Genomic DNA, 22749 nt, shown 5'->3' with positions numbered 1-22749 from the left:
CATTGTCAATAATCTTTAGGAACAAAACAAGTGTGTAAAATAAAGTTTTCTTCTCAATAATAATAACAATAATATTACTACTACTAATAATAATATTACTAATAATACCTGGAATAATATTACTAATAACAATAATCATCAATCATAAGTAATAAATAATAATAATCATAATAATAATAATAATAATAATCATAATAATAATAATAATAATAATAATAATAATAATAATAATAATAATAATAATAAATAAAGATATAGTATCTTATAAAACAATCCAACAAATACATTTGTAGCGCTTGAAAAACAAACTTGGCTGTCCTCTGAGGCACCAAAGTGTAAAAAGGGAGAGAGTGTCTCAAAGGTCAAGCTACAATGTCGCAAACAGGATATCCTGTCAAGTGTGTATACACACACACACACACACACACACACACACACACACACACACACACACTTACACGCACACAGAAATGTTGCTTTTCCGCATGTGCGTGGAATACGACACAAATAATAATATATATTTTTTTTTAAATTCTAAAGATAGGGCTATTTTCATAAATTAAGGACAAATATTCAAAATGACACTTTCTTGTCAAATTGTTTTTTCTCATTAAAATGTGGCCTGTATATAAAATTGTAAAAAAAAAAACAATAAACAATAATAAATAACTAAATAACTACATCATCAAACAAAGAAAAAAAATCATAAATAAATAAATAAATAAATAAACACATACATAGATAGATAAATACAGAATAAATAAAATAAATACAGAAATACAGAAAAAAATAATGAATACAGAAATAAATATATAAATACAGGAAAAAATGAATAAACAAATAAGGCGCTTATAAATGAAATGTATTATAATTATTTTTATTGTTCTTCTTCTTATTATTATTATTATTATTGTTAAATACATAAACAAATAAATACAGAAATAAATGCAGAAAAAAATGAATACAGAAATAAATGCAGAAATACACAAATACAGAAAAAATAAATGAATGAAGAAATAAGGTGCTTATAAATGGAATTTATGATTATTTTATTATTATTAAATACATAAACAAATAAATACAGAAAAAATACATGAATACAGACAAATACAGACATACAGAAATACAGGAAAAATACATGAATAAATAAATAAGGCACTTCTAAATGAAATGTATTATTATAATTATTATTGTTATATACATAAACAAATAAATACAGAAAGAAATAACCGATTTTTTTTGCCTCCTCTTAATTTTCAAATTAACTTTTTAATCGTAAAATGAAGATCTTTAGTGATAAAATGATCATTGTATCGAAAAATGCCTTTTGTGACTTGGTAAGCGGACTCACCCTCAAGCGGCGGGCACTTGGCCTATTCCATCCTATTCAAGATGTCGTCGGGGAACAAAAAAAATCAACTTTGTCAACGCTACGGCTAAGAAAGAGCGGGGGAGGAGGAAATAGGCGTTTGTCGACAAAAGAGGAAACGAATCCGCACGGGTGCGCCGAAGAGGGGGAGGAAACGTGACGTCACCGTCAAAACAATGTCAATTAGAGTCCCATTCATTGAGCTCACCCGACAAATATGTCGGTGGAACTACTGAAGATCTGAAGACCTTGGGTGGTAAAATGCTCCGCGCTACGTTAGCACAACGAGTTCACAAAACACAAAAACATCAGATACAGTCACGAGGCTCACGTTAGCTTTTATTTCTTTGTCAACAACAAAGCCAATTAGCATTGAAGGCATTCATCATTGATTATGGCTGAGTTGCTTCTGACGCACGTTCGCGCTAACTGTTTGCTAATGAAGCTAATTGCCTTTGCGACGGTGCATCGCGATGACGCTAAAACAAAGGGATTCATTGAATATTGACCACAAAATAAATAAACATAAAACAGTAATTACATTCAGAGCTTCTCTTTTCTAATTCTTTTAAATTAATTTACTGCCAGACGATGTGCAAAAATGTGTCCGCTCCAGTGCCAGGGTTTTTGTCATTATCATTGGAATTCTAGGATCCACAGAATATTATGTTTTAGGACTACATAAATATTCAATTCAGCGTAAGAAACCTTATACTCTCTTCTTTCATTCGAAAAAAAAAAAGTTAATACCTAAGTTATATGACTCTGGAGTTATCTGAGCTTGAAATGGGGGTGGCTGTGCAAAATAATAATAATAATAATAAATAATAAAATAATAATAATAATAATAATAATAATATCTATCTGTGTTAGTTCCGGGTTGAGTGAAGTCCTAGCTAGCTTTCTATCCATTTGAGTTACTTGCGGGTTGAGTGAACGCTGGCACATGTGGCTACCGCTGCTCACCCACAGGATAACTTATCCTGTGACTGTAAAGTGACCGTGAGAGTTTTGAAAGGTGCTTAGAAATCAAATGTATTATTATTATTATTATTAAACAAGGAGCGACAGGGCTCATTACATCCTTTTCTGCCTGGATTGTGATCCCATCAATTACTAAAAGGTGCTTGTATTAAGGTATATATATATATATATATATATATATATATATATATATATATATATATATATATATATATATATATATATATATATATATATATATATATATATAATAAAATATATATGACATGGTTACGGGGACAAAGGAGCCACACACGGTTCTGTCATACCACTTTGCTCCTCTAGGGGCACCTGTGAGCTAACAAACTGTTTAACAGACCGTCATTTTCAGTTTATTTCTGGTTTCCTAGTTTTCGTCATACGTACTTGCGAGAGAGGAAAAAAATGAAGGGGGTGGGGGTGTTAAGGAGGCTTGCGATTGTGTCAAAGTCCCGCCCGTACCGTCTGGCAGGCGACAATGTGTCATCTGGAGCAGGCAGTAGAATAAAAAGCTTATAAATTATAAATGATGAGAACGGCCTGTTGCTTGTCAATGAATTATACAAGGCCCCCAAAAAATATCATAAAAAGTTGTAAGTAAGAAAATGGAAAAAAAAAATCTTAAGGAATTTTAACGGTATAAAAAAATAAAAAAGGCTATAATTCATTCATGCTGTCTGTCTATTATGCAACACAGAAATATAGATAAATACAGTGATACCTCGGTTTACAAACCCCTTGGCTTACGAACTTTTCGGTTTACGAATGTTACATTTATGAAAATTTTACCGCGGCATACAGACTTTTTTCTTACACGGCCACTCCATTCCATCAAGCTATCAACTACCATCACAAAAGTAAATAAAACGACTTTATTATACAGTACAGTTTATTTCTTTAATTGTAGTACCACAGCACATTTATTATACATAAAATAAGGTATATATACACAAGGCTTCGAAAATTAGAAAGTAGAAAATTATGTTTTATGCGAACCTGGGAACGAATTATTCTCATTTTAATGGTTTCTTATGGGAAATTAATTTTTGGGATACACACTTTTCACCTTACACGCTGTCTGGGAACCAATTAAGTTTGTATCACTGTAATAGAATTGAAAAACAACAAAAACACTAAGTGTCACTTTTACAGATTGATCAAAGAAGAAGCTTCAGTCATACAAACAATTATCACAACAAAAATGTACCACAATATATAAAAAAAAATGCAGGAAAAAAAAAACAATTTTAGATGACTGCTGTGACAATTCAGCACCAGCAAAGAATCTAATTATGGTTTTCCCAGCGGGGAACCCCCCTTCCTATATCACCCCTCTATAGACTTCATGTAACCCCCCCACACCCACCCTATTGTCTCCCCCAGCCCACTTCCACCACGCCCACCCATAGGACATGCTTCAATGGACAAACTACCCCTCTAATTCTGTGTGTGTGTGTGTGTGTGTGTGTGTGTGTGTGTGTGTGTGTGTGTGTGTGTGTGTGTGTGTGTGTGTGTGTGTGCGCGCGTGTGTGTGTGTGTGTGTGTGTGTGTGTGCGTGTGCGCGCGTGTGTGTGTGTGTGTGTGTGTGTGTGTGCGTGATGTTTGTGGCCTTCATTCATAACAGAACACAACAAAAATGGAACCAACGCCTCCATCATAAAACAGCATCCTCTCACGCCCCCACCATCACTGTAAGAGGATGGCGATGACTATGCGAAAGCTAACATTAGCGCTTGGAAAAATAAGCTCGAAATGCTGCCGTGACAACGAGGCCTTCATTGAGGACGGAGAGAGAGGGGAAAAAAAATGGGAAACAGATCATTATGACTCGCTCTAGTTTCCACATTGTGTAACCATTTCGAGCCATGCGAGTGCCGGACGAAAAAAAAAAAAATTGAAGATGGCGTCTGCTAGCATAAAAACACTGACTGCAGTCGATACATTTTGCTCTTGACGTTATAATGACGAATTCCGAGAATTTACAACGCAATCTAATTCTCTACATCAACCGTAGCATGACATTGTATCGCAACCTAGCGCGGCAACTTAGCATACTAGCGCTACGTAGCGTAGTGAAAAGAAGCATCCAATAGTAGGGACCCTTAATACTATTCAATACTGTTGAAACCGTCCACTCCACTCCATTCCATCAAGCCATAGACCATCACAAAGGTAAATAAAATGACTTTATTATACAGTACAGTTTATTTATTTAATTATAATACCATATCACATTTATTAGACGTAAAATAATGTATATTTTGTGTAGTTTTAAGGTTTAGAAAATTAGAAAATTATATTTTATGCGGACCTGGGAACGGATTATTCTCATTTTAATGGTTTCCTATAGGAAATTAATTTTTGGGATACACACTTTTTGCCTGACACACTGTCTGGGAACCAATTGAGTTCGTAAACCAAGGTATCACTGTAATTCGAAGAGGATTAAAACATACTCCATTAACTATTAATTCAAAGACGTTTAAATAAATTACTGCGGGTGAATTATTCATTAGCGGGGTTAAGATAATATTTGAAATGAAGTGACTTTGTGGAAAAAGAACATCCGACAAATTGAGGATATCCTTTATTTACAGAGCATTAATGTGATGTCCCGACTTAGCTGGCTTTTCAACTAAAAAGGCTTACGCTACGCTCATGACTCAAATGCTTGAGTTTTTTTCCTTTTAAACATCAAGAGCTTAACAACATGCTTGTGGCTAGCCAGCATGTGTGCCTTCCAGTTAAATGGTAGTAACGGTTCTTTTGGCTCGGCTCACTAAAAAGATCCGGCTCTTTTGGCTCCCAAATGGCTCCTCGGTTTGTTTGGTTTTTTCGTTGCATAAATTAATTAACTACCAAAAAAAATCATGTAAAATTATGTGATAAACGAATTACTCGTGAAAAAAATACACAATAGCTAATATTTTTATTTATATGGTTTGATTTATATGTGCACAGAGAGCATCCACAAACTTTCATTTCCCCTGTGGTTACTCCGGTCTGATGATCAGCTGTCACTAATTTGCTTTTTATATTAATAATGCTATCATACCAACTAGTAAAAAATATCATAATTGAATAATAATAACAGCATCATGTAATAACGTTTGTCCACCTGTCAACCTCCCTTCTCCTCAATGCTGCGTGTGTCTAATTCTCCCCTCCCTCCTCTACAACGGCTATCGACCAATCACGTGCAGCTTTAACCGAAGACCGGGGATGGGGAATAGAGGACACAAAAAAAAAAAAAAAAAAAAAAAAAAAAAACGGCTCCTTGTCCGGCTCGTTTCGTTCACTTTGGAGATCCGGCTCTAAGAACCGGCTCGTTTGCGAATGACACATTACTCTTAAATGGGACGTGAACGATCGGTCATCCCGGGTCAGGGAATTTCCACTGTAAAAGCAGACGGGATAGGTCGTAACTCGCGCGCTCACACACGTTAACACACACACACACACACACACACACACACACACACACACACACACACACACACACACACACACACACACACACACACACACACACACACACACACACACACACACACACACACACACACACACACACACACGTGAACTGCTGCTTCTCCCAGCGGTGGTGGACAAGGTCGACATTCAAACATCCTTGGAATCAATGGATTGTAAACTTAAAAGGGTTTATATCGCCCACGGCTACAATGACGCATGCTAACTAGCTGCTATTGTGTCGTAAATAAATTGAGGGAAGAATGTTTAGTACTTCATGTCACAAAAAACAACCGAAACCAGAATGTGCGTCAAACATGCGTGACCAACTTAGCATATACCTCTCATTAGCACTCAGCTCGCTACTGAGGTAAATTCCCACAGGATTAGCATGCGAGCAACGGCCTCTTTATTAGCTTGCAAAGTGTGCTCGGAAACGAGGCCACTTGTTTTTGATTATATTTTAATTTTAATTTTTTATTCCTCCCAAAATGGCTCTCGCTATCAAGTCCAGTCATTTTAGCAAGGAAAACCCACACGGCAACTTTGTGCGCTAGCATATGCTGAGATGCAAAAAAAAAAAGCACGGGAGGGAACGTTGGGGATTGATTTGTGGCTATTTTTACCCGTCCTACTTGAACTAAAGTGTTAGGACACGCACCAGGAACAAGTCAGCGACAAAAGTTGACCAAAACATAAATACAAAATATCACAAATGAGGTTTAAAAGGACAGCCGACACCATTTTTTTGTTTCCTAACTGACATCAGAAAAACGTTTTATAGCATCTAAAATACCCAAAACACGCAGGTTGTTATTTTTAGTCAAATGCAAAACATCAATAAAAATGACTTAGTGTCCCAAAACTTATTCAAAATGACCTCAGAAAGTTTCAGTTTCAGAAGGTCCCGCTGGAAATGGTCTGATCTGTCTGCTGGGAATTTGTGTCTAGTGAACTAGTATCAAATAGTAGTCTTGGTGCAACACACGACGATTCACCATCGCGCTATTTATGTGTTTTCTTTCTAATTTCACCATCAACACGATGTTTTCAGACCAAACAAAGTACCCAAAATGCATTGTGTGTCGCTTTGTCGGTCAGGGGCGTTCCTTCAGTGACGTCACTTCAGGAATCGCCACCAACTCGAAAACAAGACTTCCTGAATATTCAGCGCGAGTCATAAAACGTAAAATATAGCTCTATGGCGTGGAATCTTTGTAAAATACACTCAGTAGAAGTCATTTGAAGTGATTTTACAAATTATGGACACAACTTGTCCGGAAGCGTCGGTTGTCCTTTGATGCTAGTTAAAGTCTCACAAATGAGAATCTTGAAATCCCTGAATTCATCAACCAAAAGGTCAAAATCTTAATTACCCATCACCACAAGGCCTTTTGGACAACCAAAAAGGTCCTTTGGGAGTCAGAGGGTAAGGCAATAAGTGAACAACGGGGTGCCAGGACCCCATAAAAGCTAACTTGAGCACACTGGTACAATGGCGACAGTTGACTGAAAAGCTAAGCAGAAGCGTTGTGTTTCCCGACTGACTGTGATGAACTCTCTTTATTGCCCACTTTTGACCAGAGCGGACAATTACTCGTCTTATTGAACCATAACTCAGGCAAGCAGGCTGGCCCCGCGAGCGGCTAAGTCATTAGCAAACGCTTGTGACCTACTTTATGGCTAGTCATCAAGCTCGGCCGCCATATTCTGCCCACACACAATGGCCGAAATGTAACTTTCTCACCATTTAGTGTCATCCACCTCTTCAGAATAAGAGGTTCGAATTTCGTCACCATGGGATGAAATCCAAGACGGGTATCTTTGATGTAACCCTGGTAATGGGCAAGGTACAGTCCGCCTGAAAGCTAAGGGTTAGCGCCTAGTAGCGCTAAACTCGCTTTGTGGGTTAACTGGAGGCACACGAGTGACACACAAAAATACATGTTTTTGCTACGTGGTGGGGACGAGGTATGCAAAGGATTTGACTCATGGGAACTCAATTTCAAATATGAAAAAATATATTTGTGGAACTTGTAAAAATTAGATTTTTGGACTTTTTGGGGGGAGCCTGTGCTCACTCAGGAATCACTTTCAAATGGCATATTTCTTAGATTTTTTCCAGGTTTTTGGCAGCCTCGTGGGGACTTCACGAATCTCACACACACATACACACACACACAGGCACACACACACACACACACACACACACACACACACACACACACTCCTGTTTCAATGGGTACATTCAAAGTCCTCACCCATGTAGTGAATTTGGTTAAAATATCATTTTACTTTTTGTGGGATGAACTTTTTCCTCTCATTAACCACGCACACGCGCACACACACACACACACCTGTTTCAATGGTTTCGTGAGGTCTGGATAACTCCAAATAAGGAGTGAGGACCACCGTTGCTGCTAAGTTTAAAGAAGAACTAGTGTTACATTTGAACACTAAATGTCACCCCATTTCCCACTTCAACTTCTTTAAAAAAAAAAAATTAAAAAAAATGGACTTGAAACTGAAATAACAGCAGGAGTGAGGTCTCTGAATGGCTACATTCAAAGTCCTCACCCCTGTATGGAATTTGGTTAAAATATCGTTTTACTTTTTGTGGTATGAACTGTGGTATGAAGGACCTTTTTGGTTGTCCAATGTCATACATCCCAGCAGGACATGTACCATGTGCCCAGGCGTGCCCGTGACCAGACTATTCCAGGTAACGATATGCTAAACGATATGCTAGCTGGGGGTGTTGGGGAGAGTGATGGGCTAACCTGGACTGGTCGCCCGACCAATCGTAGGGGATGGTGAGGAAAATCACATCTCACATCTCGGGACAATATGGATAAGTGAGGATGATGATGGTGGAAACCCCCCACCCCCTCTCCTCCTCTCCCTGCCTGCAGGCTCGGAGCCGACAGGAAGTGGCTGGAGGGAGTTTGGGCAAAGCGTGCAATTTGCGGCACTTCCAAATTACAATTCATGTCGTGCATGTGCTGTATTTTTAGAACAGTGGCAACTTCATGACACTTCCCACAAAGACGACGCCCCTTTTTTGAATGTTTTGACACACCCTATCGAATTTAAGGAATAAGTCCTTGTTATTTATTTAGGTTTCCATTTTTATCTCTCCAGAATTAAAAACAATTTTATTGAGCCGTTCATGTCATATTTAAACCAAAAACATTTTTTTTGAATGAATTAAACACGTTTAATTTGTAAAAAAATATTTTTAGTCGAATTTATTTTTTTATGTAAAAATATGTATTTATTTTGTTTGTTAAGGGTCTCAATAAAACTTTATGTAAACATTAAAAATAAGTGTTTATTCAGCCGTTCATGTCATGGACATTTTTAAAACAAAAACATTTTCTTGAACGAATTAAACCAATTTTCACCGAGTAAAAAAACATTTTAAGTAGATTTTTTGGGGGGTAAAAATATCAATTTATTTTGTTTGTTAAGCGTCTCAAGAAAAACTTTATGTAAACATGCAAAAACAGTGTTTATTCAGCTGTTCATGTCATGGACATTTTTAAACCAAAAACATGTTTTGAATGAATTAAACACATTTTTTATTTGTAAAAAAAATATTTTTAGTAGAATTTATTTTTTGCAAAAATATGTATTTATTTTCATAAGTGTCTCAAGACAAACGTTATTTAAACATGAAAAAACTTTGTTTTAAAAATGTCCATGACATGAACGGCTGAATAAACATATTTTTTTAATGAATTAAACACATGTGTCAAAAAAATATTTTAAGCAGAATTTATTTTTGGGAAAAATATGTATTTATTTTGTTAAGTACCTCAAGAAAAACTTTATGTAAACATGCTAAAACTGTGTTTATTCAATTGTTCATGTCATTAACATTTTTAAAACAAAACATTTTAATGAATTTAACACATTTTCAATTTGTAAAAAAATATTTGAAGTACAATGTATTTTTTTGGAAAAATATTTATTCATTTTGTTTGTTAAGTGTCAAGAAAAACTTTATGTAAACATGCACAGTGTTGGCCGATATGACTGCTCACTTCAATTTTAAATCGATTTCAAAATAAACTGATGCCGTTTATAAGTGGGCAAAAATAAGTATATTTAAAAAAATTCTCCGTCATTTAAAAAAAATAATTTTTACTTCAGAATTGTTTCAAATTAAGTTTAAAAAAATGCCCCAACGCCTCATCTTGTTACACAATAGGCGTACCTAATGAAGTGTCAGTGAGGCCCTTTCACCCCATTTCACGTCTTGATTTTTTTGTGTTTCTTTTTTTATTTTGAAACTGCCTCTGTTTCCTTCAAGTCATTTTTGGGACGCGAGCGGTAAAATTACGACATGACTCATATGCAAAAATTGAAAACATCAACAGGGGGATGCGTGCTCCTGTTTGCAAGGGAGGGGGGCCGATGGGGGCTTGGGCCGCAAATAGCAAACAGGATACACAATTTGGGTAGAAACTGGCGAAACATTAGAGGGGGGGGGGGGGGGGGGCATGCCACGGTCGCCAACAGACACGTCGAGCATGTGACATTCCTCGTGACCTCATGTTTTCACTTCAGCTTTTTACAAACAGCGCAAATACGGATGACATGATAAGCAATGTTGCTTTGCTCAAAATGGAGCACCGAGAACATTTGAGCTCATATGCCGAAAAGTATCTCTTGACAGCTAATAACATTTTAGAAAGACACGCGGCTTTGAACGCGTCCTTGTGTGTCGTTGATTGATTCCGACGGTGAAAAGGGCTCAACCTCCATTAAGAGGTTCAATACAAGGCTTCCCCGTTGGCTAGCGGGCGACCTTGATGGATCACCTTGACGCGTTGCGTCGGTTTCACGCGCATTTCACACGGAGCCATCTTAAAAGAGGAAAAAAAAATAATAATCACTTTTCCATCCCATGGGCCCGAGGTGACGCTGGGGTTTGTTTGGGCGTGAGATGAAATATTATATTAGGCATAATTGTCAGAGAGCTCAGGTCCCAAAAAAGGATGCGTTTAACTCTTGAGTCACGCGGCTATGACACATATGCCAGGTCAACACAATGGAAGAGTAGCGAAATGCATTATTACTGTGACAAGGGTCAAGAGCTAAGAGCACGTCTTAAAAAAAGGGAGAAAAAAGGATCATGTAACCGCTATTATAACAATTTTGGGTAAAGAAATACAGGAGTCAAATACAGTGATACGTCGGTTTACAAACCCCTTGGCTTACGAACTTTTCGGCTTACGAACGTTACATTTAGGAAAATTTTACCTTGGCATACAAACTATTTTTCGGGATACGCACGGAGCTGCCACAATGACTGACGTGTCGGTCGCGAACGAGCCCGTTCTCCTAACAAGAAAATGGCAGCCGGCTTGTTTTGGTCTTCTAATCCCCGTCCCCAATCGTCGATTAAAGCCACGTGATTGGTCAAGAACGAAGCAGAGGGGGGAGGTGGTTTAAACATTAAAGAGACAGGCAGACGACAGAGAGAGAGTGACAAAATGGATAGAAAACAGTGACATTTGGACTTGTTTCAATTTTGATAGTTCAAAGACAGAGTGTAGACTGCAAGGTTAAAATTTCCATCAATCAGAATCAGAATCATTCATTCAATCAGGCGCCACAAATAAACCGCACAAGCCATCTGGACACTTGATGCAAAAAGCTATCAACCCAGCTAAACTTAACACAATTGATGAGGAACTAGATAAAATTATCGCAGAGAAAGCACCTACAAAGGATCATTCCTCAAGATGGTGAAAGAAGGTTATGTTCCTCATCAAGTGTTTAATGCTGAGGAAAGCGACCACTCCATTCCATCAAGCCATCAACGACCATCACAAAGGTGAATAAAATGACTTTATTATACTGTACAGTTTATTCCTTTAATTATAATACCAGAGCACATTTATTAGACATAAAATAAGGTATATTTTGTGTAGTTTTAAGGTTTAGAAAATTAGAAAATTATATTTTATGGGGAACTGGGAACAGATTGTTCTCATTTTAATGGTTTCCTATGGGAATTTAATTTTTGGGATACATATTTTGCGCCTTACACACTCTGTCTGGGAACCAATTAAGGTCGTAAGCCAAGGTATCACTGTGTAATCTATCAACGTATAAAGGTTTTGAATGAAAACCAAAAATATTCACTAAAAAAACAACTGCAAAAAAATATCAGAGCTACTCTGTTAGCACCATAAAATGAATATCTGTCCCCCCACCTCGCCTTCGCACGACGATGCCAGTCAAGTAGACCACTACAAAGTTCTCAGTGGAGTAACGCCAAATACCACAAAAACCCGTCAAGTGGTAGCTAAAACATGAGAACCCCACCCTGTGACTGCCCCCCCCCCCACCCTTCAAATAACTCATTTCCAGCACTGCAGTGGCACAGCTGGAATGCAGTGAGACGTATCACTTTCCGGGGTCGTTCCGGGCCCCGGGTGACGTCAACACTCGCTTATCCTCCCAGGAGTGGATGTTAGGAGGGGGGGGGGGGGTGTAACATATTCCCATGGTGCATCTGTTCCATTAACGCAGATCATTAGCAAACGTGCACGTAAAGGACAACCGACACCATTTTTTTTGATTCCTGACATCAGAAAAACGTTTTATAGCATCTAAAATACCCAAAACACGCAGTATGATATTTTTAGTCAAATGCAAAACGCCAATAAAAATGAGTTAAAGTGACCAAAAACGACTTCAAAATGAAACCGGAAATGGCCGGTTTCAGAAGGTCCCGCCCCCTTGTTCGTGAACATGCTTTCTTGTTACTCATCCAGTTTTGAATATGATTCAAATACAGTAAAGTCTCGTTATATCGATATTCAAGGGAGTCCGAAAAAATATCGATATAACCGGGACTATCGATATATCCGATATCGATATAACGAGACTTTACTGTAGTTCCGAAGAGGAAAGCATACATGTTTGCAATCGATTAAAGAAGTCCTTCCGTATCAATTCGAGCCGTCTGGACTCCAATGTAGTGTCCCATAAAATGCACAAGATGGCGCCCAAGCTCCATTGGAAATGGGCTGATTTGTCTGCTGGGAATTTGTGTCAACTAGTATCAAATAGTAGTCTTGGTGCAACACACAACGATTCACCATCGCGTTATTTATGTGTTTTCATCCTAATTTCGCCATCAACACGAAGTTTTCAGACCAAACAAAGTACCCAAAATGCATTGTGTTTCGCTTTCTCGGTCAGGGGCGTACCTTCCGTGACATCACGTCAGGAATCGTCAACATCTCAAAAACCAGACTTCCTGAATATTCAGCACGAGTCTTAAAACGTAAAATAACGCCATATGCCGTGGAATCTTTGTAAAATGCGCTCAGTAAAAGTCATTTTACAAATTATGGACGCAACTTGTCCAGAGTTGTCGGTTGTCCTTTAACGGGTTACGTTCCCCACTTTGCATCGCTCGTCATGATAACCTAGCATAGGCTCCGCCCCCAACATCGTATCTTAGCCCCATTTACTGCCTCTGGGAGCCAATTAAGCTAGCCCGCAAATGAACGTAACCTCAAACCGTCAGCTATATTCAAAACTTTTTTGTTTGTTTGTTTTTTTCCGGGTGTGTGTGTTGTCTAAAGTTACAGCTTGAAAGTCAGAAAGGGGCGTGGGGGGGTGGGGGGGAACCAGTTCATTAAGATGGACGGATAGCACACTGGCCTGACATCAAGGGGCGGGGGGGGGAAACAATTTACATACCCGCCGCTGGGAAAAACCAAACGGAGTGGGGAAGTCGACACATTCGGGGGATGGTGCTGCTACTGGTGTGCAGGGTGGGGGGGGGGGGCAGTAAATGTGAATGACAGTCACATATTGTGAGAGAGGAAGCTAATGAGAAAAGATAAGCTGAGAGGGGAGGGGGGGTGAGATGCGAGAGTGGGGGTTCTGCACCATTTTAGCTTCCCAGTTACAGTGTTAGCCAGCATCTAAACTGGTTACCTACCGCAACTGTGACCTTATGAGTATAAATGACATCGTTTTGAAGAAAATATGCAACTTGGAACATGAACCGAAAACTGGAGAGCAGATTTTTTTTCAACTCTAGCTTCAAATAGCTTTTATTTAAATAGCTTTTATTCAAATAGAAAATAATAAGCCCGTCTCTCACTCCTCACACCACTGCTATCCTCGTTCATAGTCTTATCACCTCGCGGATTGACTATTGCAATTTACTTCTCTTTGGTGTCCCTTCGAAACGTCTCCACAAACTTCAACTCGTCCACAATTCTTCATCCCGGATCATCACCAGAACCTCATCCTTTCACCACATCACCCCCGCGTCCTCCAAGAGCTCCACTGGCTCGCGGTCAAATATAGAATCAACTTTAAAATTCTTCTTTATACATTTAAAGGACAACCGACACCATTTTCTTGTTTCCTAACTGACATCAGAAAAACGTTTTATCGCATCTAAAATACGCAAAACACGCGGGCTGATATTTTTAGTCAAATGAAAAACATCAATAAAAATGACAGTGCCCAAAAACTACTTCAAAATGACCTCTGAGATGGCGAGTTTCAGAAGGTCCCGCCCCCTTGTTCGTGACGTCACGCCAGTACGTCTTGCCTTGCTCGAGAATCAAAACAATAGCTTCAGATTCTGAGAATATGCTTTCTTGTTACTCATCCAGTTATAAATATGATTCAAATAGTTCTGAAAAGGAAAGCATAAATGTTTGCAATTGATTAAAGAAGTCCTCCCGTATCAATTCGACTCCAATGTAGCGTCCCAGAAAATGCACAAGATGGCGCCCAAGCTCCGTTGGAAATGGGCTGATTTGTCTGCTTGGTATTTGTGTCAACTAGTATCAAATAGTAGTCTTGGTGCAACACACAACGATTCCCCATTGCGATATTTATGTGTTTTCCTTCTAATTTCGCCATCAACGCGAAGTTTTCAGACCAAACAAAGTACCCAAAATGCATTGTGTGTCGCTTTCTCGGTCAGTAGCGTGACGTCACGGTAGGTATCGTCACCAACTCAAAAACAAGACTTCCTGAATATTCAGCGTGAGTCTTAAAACATAAAATATAGCTACATTCGGTGGAATCTTTGGAAAATACGCTCAGTAGAAGTCATTTGGAGTGATTTTACAAATTATTGACACAACTTATTCGCAGGCGTCGGTTGTCCTTTAACGTTCGAGACGGTTGCGTTTGATTGACTGCCACTCAAACACCTGCGGGGCGGGGTGGGGGGGGCACCATTTGAGAGGAACTCTGACGCATTACAAACTTTAACTGCACCTCCATCGCAGTACAAATATCCACGTGGCCATTCTGTGATTTTTCAAAAAAAAAAGATGGATGCATCATTAATAGTAACAAGAGTATGACGATGAAACCACTGTATGGCGGAGGGTCGGGGTTTATGAATCCCTTTCGTTTGCGCAGAGGCAAGCGTCAGCACCCGCACGCACGCACGAACTGCAGAACAACACACAACTTGCTTATTCGAACGCCACTTGGAAAAAAGTAACACGCACACAACCACACTCGCACACAATGACGCGTAAACGCGCGTCCGCGGAAGCATTGAAAATCTGCAAGACACGAGCACGCGCGGGGCTCACGTTGCGCAACGTTCGTTGACGGAGGTAAACAACATTTTTCAGACAAAAATAAAAAATGGCGAGAAGCATTGACGTACCTGCAGCCGCGTGGACGCTTGAGCAACTGCGGTTGCTGTGTTGTGTGTGTGTGTGACTGGCAGGCTGGCTGCTTCTGTGTCTCTCTCTCTCTCTCACTCTCTTCCTGTGTTTGTGTGTATGCGGGCACTTCCTCGTCTCTTTCGCCCCCTACAGGCCAAAGCTGTCATGACATGACGAAGACAAGAAAATACAGTACAGTGATACTTTGGCTTACGAACTGAATTGGTTCCCAGACAGAGTGTGTAAGGCGAAAAGTGTGTATCCCAAAAAATTAATTTGCCATAGAAAACCATTAAAATGAGAATCATCCGTTCCCAGGTCCTCATAAAACATCATTTTCTACTTTCTAAGTGTTAAAACTACACAAAATATACCTTATTTTATGTATAATAAATTTGCTTTGGTATTATAATTAAAGAAATAAACTGTACTATATAATAAAGTGGTATTATTGACCTTTGTGATGGTCGTTGATGGCTTGATGGAATGGAGTGGCCGGTTTCATCAGCATTAAACACTTGATGAGGAACGTAACCTTCTTCTTTCACCATCCTGAGGAATGATCCCTTGTCGGTGCGTTCTTTCCAAGAAGCTTGCTGACGAAGCTTCTTGGATAAGAAGCGAAACGTCCGACACCTTCAAAGAAGTACGGATGACGGCTGAAGAAACTTTTCCAACATTCATATGACATTTTAAGTAAAATTTGATGTGCATCCACGACAAAACTTTTTTTGAAATGATTGAAGATCTCTTCTGAGTGCGATGATGCGGCAAATGATGGAAATGGCAAAGGCAAACTAAAACCTTCAACCGCCGCGGGTGGGCCGGGAGCCACGTTTTGAATAATTCAACGTCATTGAACGCTCCGTGGCCGCTCCTCGGCAATTCTCGTGTTACGGTGAACGATTTAGTTGAATCCCTTTTGGTGAATGGCGCATCTTTAATATTGTGAGAGATTGACTGTTTTGACAGATTTTGGTGGCGCTTTTACAAGGTTAACCATCACCTGTCATGATTAAACCTCACCATTTTTTTGTTTCCTAACTGACATCAGAAAAATGTTTTATAGCATCTAAAATACAGATATTTTTAGTCAAATGAGTGTCCCAAAACTACTTCAAAATAACCTCGGAAATGGTGAGTTTCATAAGGTCCCGCCCCCTTGTTCATGATGTCACGCCAGGACAGGACGTCTTGCCTTGCTCTGGAATCAAAACAATGGCTTCAGATTCGGAGAAGATGCTTTCTTGTTACTCATCCACTTATGAATATGATTCCAATAGTTCTGAAGAGGAAAGCATAAATGTTTGCGATCGAGTAAAGAAGTCCTTCCATTTTGAGGCGCCTGGACTCCAATGTAGCATCCCAGAAAATGCACAAGATGGCGCACAAGCTCCGTTGTAAATGGGCTGATTTGTCTGCTGGGAATTTGTGTCAACTACTATCAAATAGTAGTCTTGGTGCAACATAAAACGATTTACCGTTGTGTTATTTATGTGTTTTGCTTCTAATTTCGCCATCAACGTGAAGTTTTCAGACCAAACAAAGTACCCAAAATGCATTGTGTGTCGCCTTCTCGGTCAGGGGGCAGGGGATGGAAGGACTGCTACAATGTGTTCTTTTTTCGGTCAGGGGCGTTCCTTCAGTGACGTAGGGTGAGGAATCGTCACCAACTGGGAAACAAGACTTCCTGAATATTCAGCGCGAGTCTTAAAACATAAAATATAGCTATATGCGGTGGAATCTTTGTAAAATACGCTCAGTAGAAGTGATTTTACAAATTATGGACACAACTTGTGCGGATTGTCCTTTAAGCAGGTGATGAATTTAAGTCTTGAAAGGTGAGGCAAATTCTGAACAACAATCTCAATCCGAGGCAAACTTAAACAAAAATGTCATTTGAGCAGACAAAAAAAGGAAGCGGCAATTCGATATGGACAAAAATCAGCGGATTTGAAGTCAATTCAAATCATTTATGGTTTTTTTTTCCCCATTAGCGATCGAGGGAGAAAAAGTCTTGAGCTAATAACAAAACTTGGATGCGACGCCAGCATCTGCTTTAACAAAGTAAGATGATGAACGGATTGGGGGATCTCAAAATTCCAGACTGATGGAAGCGCAAACCACACACATCATTTCTTTTACAATTGGGAATTCCAGCACGGTGGAAAAAAAAAAGAAGTTATCTTTATTCTCAGGATACGAGAGACATTGGCGTACATTTCACACTAGCCGAGCGGATTTTTTTTTTTTATAAGCCCCAAACCTCAAACCATTTCAAGTATGCTAGGCAGTCACGTCCTGAGGGTTTACTCGCGAGCGCGACGGTCCGCGGTTTCCGTTGCGCGCTCTGCAGTCAACAGAGGAAAAAAAAAAATAACGCAATCTGAATGATAACAAATGGAACCGTGCCCATTTTGGGGGAGGGGGGGTGTCATCACCTTGCAGAAGGAAGATGTCTGAAGTGACAATTTCTTTAACTTCTCCGCTGCGGCGAATCAATCGGACTCGGAAGACGATGCATGCTTCTGCTTCTTCTGCTTCTTGTGCTTCTTCTTCTTTTTCTTTTTCTTCTCCTTCTTTTTCTTCCTCTTCTTCCCGCCGTCAGATTCCGAGGATGAGGAGGATGACGTGGAGTCCTGCAGCAGCTGCTGCAGCTGCTGGATTCTGGACATGGAGGAGAGGTCAAACAATCAGACAGAAGTTGGCAAGGAACATTCGGGGAACTGGGGAGGGGTGAGGGAGAAGGACGGAGGGACGGAGAGAGAGAGAGACAGAGACAGAGACAGGTAGATAGATAGATAGATAGATAGATAGATAGATAGATAGATAGATAGATAGATAGATAGATAGATAGATAGATAGATAGATAGATAGATAGATAGATAGATAGATAGATAGATAGATAGATAGATAGATAGATAGATAGATAGATAGATAGATAGATAGATAGATAGATAGATAGATAGATAGATAGAGAGAGAGAAATATAGATAGATAAAGAGATATAGATAGATAGATAGATAGATAGATAGATAGATAGATAGATAGATAGATAGATAGATAGATAGATAGATAGATAGATAGATAGATAGATAGATAGATAGATAGAGAATGAGCGAGAAAGAGAGAGAGAAAGAGAGAGGGAAAGAGAGAGTGAGATAGATAGATAGATAGATAGATAGATAGATAGATAGATAGATAGATAGATAGATAGATAGATAGATAGATAGATAGATAGATAGATAGATAGATAGATAGATAGATAGATAGATAGATAGATAGATAGATAGATAGATAGATAGATAGATAGATAGATAGATAGATAGAGACCTGCTTTCTTTCTCATTCCTCTCATTTTCCCGAAGCAGGTCGTACATTGGGTCTTCGTGGGCCTGTGAGACAAACAGGAAGCTGTCAAAATGGACGCCCGAGAGACAAGAGCGAGAAGTCGGCAAAGGGCTTCTGAAGGCATTTCGCACCATTTTGCTTCTTATCCCCCCCGCACACTTTTCTTTTCTGTCACTCAGCATTTTCCCGGTTGGAGGGAAAAAAAATGACGCAGTGGCATTTATTGTAATCACAGCAGTGAGTGTTCCATTGTCCCACGATGTCCCGATTATTAGATCGAGCAGCACACGTATGCGCACGCACGCATGTATGAAGCATGCATGCGCGCGAGGACACTCACCACGCGGAACTGCTCCAATTTTTGGTTGCCTTTGATGAAAAACGGACACTCACGATCTCCCGTGCGATGGCCATATTGTTTGCACCTCCAGCCTGCAAGTCAGGAAAAACTCCAAGAAAAGAACTCCCAAATCAGCTTCAGTGACCCAGAATGAAAATAGTTTCAAATTAACAAACATAGCAATTCATTGATCGGTTCTTGTTTTTTTTCCCCCCATTGGGGATCAACTTTCAAATTTACTTATTTATTTACTTACTTATTCATATACTTATTTACTTACTAATGTACTTACTGATGTACTTACTGATTTACTCACCAATTTACTAACTTACTAATTTACTCACTTGCTCATTTACTCACTAATTTACTCACTCACTCACTCCCTTGCTCGCTTACTGACTCACTTGCTAACTTACTCACTTATGACTCACTTGCTAACTTACTCACTTACTCGCTTGCTAACTTACTCACTTATTAATTTACTCACTCACTTACTTCCTCGCTTGCTTGCTTACTCGCTTGCTCACTCACTCACTCACTCACTCACTCACTCACTCACTCACTCACTCACTCACTCACTCACTCACTCCCTTGCTTGCTTACTGACTCACTTGCTAACTTACTCACTTACTCGCTTGCTAACTTACTCACTTATTAATTTACTCACTCACTTACTTCCTCGCTTGCTTACTTACTCGCTTGCTTACTTAGTGGCTTGCTTACTTACTCACTCACTTCCTCGCTTGCTTACTTACTCGCTTGCTTACTTAGTCGCTTGCTTACTTACTCACTCACTTACTCATCCTCGCTTGCTTACTTACTCACTTACTAATTTACTCACTAATTTACTCACTTGCTTACTTACTTATTAATTAACTCACTCACTTCCTCGCTTGCTTACTTACTCACTTACTTACTCACCTACTAATTTACTCACTAATTTACTCACTTCCTCACTTACTCGCTTGTTTACTTAGTCGCTTGCTTACTTACTCACCTACTAATTTACTCACTTCCTCACTTACTCGCTTGCTTACTTACTTAGCCGCTTGCTTGCTTACTCACTAATTTACTCGCTTGCTTACTTACTCACGTACTCACTCACTCACTCACTCACTCACTCACTCACTCACTCACTCACTCACTCACTCACTCACTCACTCACTCACTCACTCACTCACTCATTTATTTAAATGGAACACTATTGGCAGGCGATAAGCCCAAAATTCATGAATATGCATTTCTTCCTGTCTCCATTTTCAAGCCACCTTCCTCCAATTTTGCGAGGCAAAGAACATTTGCGGCTCTCCGATGAGCGCATGAGAGAGAAAATGAGTCACCGTCAACATTTGGTGCACTTCGGCGTGACAGTTGGAGAACAATGAAGATCCCAGCTGTATGTTTGCTTTGTTTTTTTTTTTTTGTCCAGTGTTCTCCCATGTCCAACGCCCCATTTCTATCTCCACTTACATCCCAAGACGACAAAGTCAATTTCCGTAATACAAAGCATTTTGTAAAAAAGAAACTGCACTCCATTTACACACTTACTAACTAGTTATGCAATATTTAAAGGACAACCGACACCTCCGGACAAGTTGTGTCCATAATTTGTAAAATCTTTTCCACTTACACTGCATCACCTTCACCTCCTTGCCCAGCGGCATCCACAGGCCCTTGGTGGGTGCATTGGCAAGGAAGCTGCGCGCATCCTCATTTCCAGGTTCGGCTGGAATGCAGTCCTCGGGTTTTTCAGTGTGTTCCTGTAAATCAAAGCTAAGTGTGTAAGACCGGTCATTTTAATGACCACTAACGACGTGTTTCTTTTAAAGACTTGGCCAAATAGACATTACCTTAATGTATCCAGGTGGAGGTTTTTCATAGCTGTAGAAAAGGGAGATTGACAACTTAATTAGGGGAGGGGGATTAATAAATAGGCAGTGGTTACTTTGCGTGGCCGGGAAATCTTGATTCTTGGCCTACTGTGAATAGTGATTAATTTGTATTTTTTTTAACAAACTGATGTCAGTAGTTTGGCTGTTGATTGTGATGCGTATGGCAGGCTACCGGAAATGGATGAATTGATGTGAGTCACTGTACGTGCAAAGCTGAACACTTCGGTCCGTTTTTCATTAAATTCTCAATTGTATTGTTACGTAAATCAGGCTGTTTTCAGGATTAACAACCATCCTGACGATGAACACTAGCAGATTGATCGGTGTATTCGCTTGTTTACTTTGCTCTTATAAAATGCACCGATTTCCTGTTTAAAGAACAACCGACATCACTTTTTTGTTTCCTAACTGGTATCAGAAAAACGTTTTATAGCATCTAAAATACCCAAAACACGCAGTATGATGTTTTTAGTCAAATGCAAAACACCAATAAAAATGACTTAAAAGTGTCCAAAATCTGCAAAAAAAATGAACCCGGAAGTGGTCAGTTTAAGAAGGTCCCGCCCCCTTGTTCGTGGCGTCACCCCAAGAAGTCTTGCCTTGTTGGAGAATCAAAACAATGGCTTCAGGTTCTGAGAATATGTTTTCTTGTTACTCATCCAGTTATGAATATGATTCAAATAGTTTTGAAGAGGAAAGCATAAATGTTTGCAGTCTATTAAAAAATTTATTCCGTGCCATTTTGAGGAAATAGGGGGGGGAATGTAGCACTAAAAAAGAGGCAGAAAATGGCAAAAAAGCTCAGCGTAAGGCATGAATCAGCCCGTTTCCACAGGCTGATTAATTCCTTACATGGAGCTTTGTCGCCCTCTTCTGCCTCTTTTTGGTGCAACACGAAGTTTTCAGACCAAACAAGTACGAGAAATGAATTGACGTGATGGAAGGGCTGCTACAATGTGTCCTTTTTCGGTCAGGGGCGTTCCTTCAGTGACGTATGGTGAGGACTCGTCACCAACTCAAAAACAAGACTTCCGGAATATTCAGCGTGAGTCTTAAAACATAAAATATAGCTATATGCGGTGGAATCTTTGTAAAATACGCTCAGTAGAAGTCATTTGAAACCATTTTACAAATTATGGACACAACTTGTCCGGAGACGTCGGTTGTCCTTTAAATGTGTGAAAATTAATTACCAATTATCTCGTGTATTTCACGGCAACAGGTGGCAAAAAAAATAACAATTACAATGAACGCAAAGTCCCAGTTATTTTGATTCCAAGACTTCAATTTTAACACCGCGATTATGGTGCGGGGTAAGAAGGAAAAGCAGAATCATTTTAACACTCACAATGTCTCGATGTGTTTAAGGTTTTGTACTTGCTGGTTGAGTCTCTTCATCTGACTTTTAAGCTTTTCGTCATCCTCCTTGGACGACGATTTGTGTCGCTTATGCTCGCGTCGCTCTTCTTTCTCCCTCGGCCTCTTTCTACTTGACATTTTATCGCAAATGTTGTTAAACAGAAAATACTATTGTGGGAATGGGGCTAAAGATGGTTCCGTTTCCGGTGCGGGCGAGCGAGCTGCTTCGTAAAATGTCGATCGCCCCCAACAGGTGGTGGGCGGAACTGCACCAGAGAATACGTA

General features: G+C 39.5%; 2 protein-coding genes and 1 long non-coding RNA gene across 6 annotated transcripts in view; 1 reads left to right on the top strand and 2 right to left on the bottom strand.

Annotated features, from left to right (window-relative positions):
- Positions 1–15616, bottom strand: part of elmo1 (engulfment and cell motility 1 (ced-12 homolog, C. elegans)) — a 43948-nt gene extending 28332 nt beyond the window's left edge. For 2 of the 3 annotated variants that reach the window (XM_089023421.1, XM_089023423.1), the window contains exon 1: positions 15522–15616. The gene's annotated coding sequence lies outside the window, so the exon portion shown is untranslated. Of the gene's footprint in view, positions 1–1351; positions 1458–15521 lie in introns of those variants that run through there. The other variant, XM_089023422.1, reaches the window with a different exon arrangement.
- The window catches only part of LOC148883139 (uncharacterized), a 253706-nt gene that overhangs the window by 116573 nt on the left and 114384 nt on the right, over positions 1–22749 (top strand). The window lies entirely within an intron of this gene.
- rp9 (RP9 pre-mRNA splicing factor) lies at positions 17317–22671 on the bottom strand. 2 transcript variants are annotated; one of them, XR_016118635.1, is made up of 7 exons: positions 22454–22671; positions 21064–21094; positions 20844–20973; positions 19214–19305; positions 18856–18917; positions 17964–18189; positions 17317–17872 (listed from the first exon to the last, which is right to left on the bottom strand). XR_016118635.1 is itself a non-coding variant. In XM_089023433.1 (6 exons), the coding sequence occupies exons 1-6, from the start codon at positions 22600–22602 to the stop codon at positions 18021–18023; spliced, it is 633 nt and encodes a 210-aa protein (XP_088879559.1). In that variant the 5' UTR covers positions 22603–22670; the 3' UTR covers positions 17317–18020. The 2 variants fall into 2 exon arrangements, 1 of the variants encoding a protein (XP_088879559.1); XM_089023433.1 differs by having other exon boundaries at positions 17317–18189; positions 22454–22670.

This window comes from Hippocampus bargibanti, linkage group LG20, assembly GCF_051943395.1.
Source record: "Hippocampus bargibanti isolate YZ-2025 linkage group LG20, ASM5194339v1, whole genome shotgun sequence".
Classification (NCBI taxonomy): domain Eukaryota; kingdom Metazoa; phylum Chordata; class Actinopteri; order Syngnathiformes; family Syngnathidae; genus Hippocampus; species Hippocampus bargibanti.
Note: the sequence above shows the minus strand (reverse complement) of the source record. Positions and strands in the feature narration are given on the sequence as shown.